The sequence below is a fragment of the Octopus bimaculoides genome, chromosome 25 (genome assembly GCF_001194135.2).
Source record: "Octopus bimaculoides isolate UCB-OBI-ISO-001 chromosome 25, ASM119413v2, whole genome shotgun sequence".
Lineage (NCBI taxonomy): Eukaryota > Metazoa > Mollusca > Cephalopoda > Octopoda > Octopodidae > Octopus > Octopus bimaculoides.
In genome coordinates, this window is record NC_069005.1 from 24,221,988 (window position 1) to 24,224,407 (window position 2,420).

The 2,420-nt window shown below is 43.1% G+C and overlaps 1 protein-coding gene across 1 annotated transcript in view; it reads right to left on the bottom strand.

The window, feature by feature from the left end:
• Window positions 1–2,420, bottom strand: part of LOC106881396 (uncharacterized) — a 94,982-nt gene that overhangs the window by 19,521 nt on the left and 73,041 nt on the right. The window contains exon 7 of the mRNA XM_052976840.1: window positions 606–765. Coding sequence (XP_052832800.1) covers window positions 606–765 — 160 coding nt within the window. The remainder of the gene's footprint in view (window positions 1–605; window positions 766–2,420) is intronic.

Here is a 2,420-nt window from a genome sequence, read left to right on the forward strand (position 1 = left end):
CACACACACACACAACACACTTATATTCATATACATACATACATACATACATACATACATACATATATATATATATAAATAATACAGAATGGGACAAGAACACAAAACATCCAGACAGTTAGGTGATACAAGAAAGGGACAAAACATCCAGATGGACGATACAGAGAAAACAAGGACGGGTCATTCTGAGTTTTCTTTCTTCAGTCGAGATCCAGATTATCTTTGCAATTTCGGCCGGTTATTCTCGATATTGCTCCAATCTGGCCAGCCCCAAGGAAAGACTAAGCTAAGAGCATTAGATTCCTTGGAAGAAAGCAGCGAATCTATACATACATACATACATGCATATATATATATATATATATACATATACATACAAATGTACACTGTATTTACATGAATAATATATAGTCTATTGATACACATATATATATTCTTTTAGTCATTTCAGCCATGCAGCTGCGGTCATGCTGGAGCATCACCGTGGTCTTGCTGTTTTCCTCAGACGGGGAGGAGGGTACATCACCACCCCTGTACGTGCCTTTGTCCCAGCTGTTGGCCCATTTGTGTATGAGGGAGTTTGTTTCCGCTGCCTTTGTCTGTACCTCATGTCGGTTCGTCGGTTCATCCGGTTTTGTCGACAAGAGGATGTCTAGTTCCTTTTTGAAGGCATCTATGTCCACATTAAGTAGGTTTCTTAATTTTTGTTGCAGAGCATTGAAGATCTGTGGACCTTTGAACCCTAGGCTATTGAGGTATCTGGTCCTGAATGTAGATAGAGTGAAAGGTACCTTTGGTACAATAAGTCCAGTTCTAGCATTTGTATGAGATTCGGTACCGAAATTGGGTACTAGCCCTTCCAGAGTTTTCAAATAGATTATTACATATCTGTCGCGCCTTCGCTCCAGGGAGTAAAATCGCACTTTTTTCAGCCTCTCCCTGTAGCTCATCCACTGCACTGTTTCGATCTTTTTAGTGTAGTGGCGTTGAACTGTTTCAAGCTCTGCTGTTAGTTTGGTACTATGTGGAAACCATAGCTGAAAGCAGTAGTCCAAGCGGCTGAGAATAAAGGTCCTCCACAGGGTCAACTTCTTGGTCTCTTGTCTTGAAGGACCTTAGTATCCATCCTGCCAGTTGTCTGCACTTTGCTGCCATCTTGGTAATGTGCATATGAAATGATGCATCATTGCACATACTGATCCCCAAGCCTTTCACTGTCGGTGACTCTGCTATTGCAGCGTCTTCGGGTCCTGTATATGCATGCTGGGGTACCTTCTGGAGTTGATAGTGCAGTGCTTGAAATTTTCAAGCATTAAACTGCATATTGTTCACAACTCAAGCTCACTTGTATATTGAATTCAGGTCCACATCTCTATAATCTCAGCTGTGTTTGGTGGTACATTTACATCACTGCCACATTATATTTGCTGAGTTTGATATTGTTAAACGAAATTTTAAGATCCATTAAAAATCTCTACGTAATAACCTCCGTAATGATGTCTTACACAGACATCAGACCACGGAATACTCTTCCTTTCTGGAAACCATTAGCAAAATGCTTCTAATGTTATTCTGTTTTTGTAAAAGTGGTTTAAATAAAAATTCATAAAGCAACGCTGGGTGACAGATCTAACAGCACCCTGTTAGGTCTGGCAACACCCTGCCTGGTCTGGCAACACCCTGCCTGGTCTGGCAACACCCTGCCTAGTCTGGCAACACCCTGCCTGGTCTGGCAACACCCTGCCTGGTCTGGCAACGCCCTGCCTGGTCTGGCAACGCCCTGCCTGGTCTGGCAACACCCTGCCTGGTCTGGCAACACCCTGCCTGGTCTGGCAACACCCTGTTAGGTCTGGCAACACCCTGCCTGGTCTGGCAACACCCTGATTCTGGTCTGGCAATATCTGATTCTTGGGTGTTTTCAGAGGAGTTCCACGCCATCTATTCCTAACGTTCATACCAGGCACCGACTGAGTCCGTCCTCACCCGCATTGAACAACTGTTCATGGCTATCTGTTTGGGAGAAAGAGAAGGAAGAGAAAGAACAGGAGCAACTATAGATGTTATGGGCAATCTCCCTTCCTTCTCTTTCGACTAATTTATACAATAAAAATACGAAGAAGAGAGAACAAGAACAAGAAATGTAACGTCTTTACTACTTTACAACTACATTATACCACAATTCCACCACACCACAGCATACCACATACAACCTCAAAACAACACCACACTACAATTACATCCCATCATCACCATCACCATCAACAGCACGGCCAAATCTACTACCTAGCCACTACACCACCAACAATATGACCATCAAAAGTACATAACACCATATCTACATCACACCACAAAAAAAAACCTTTTAACACCACAACTAAACCACCACTACAGGCACCACCACCACCACCACCACCACCACC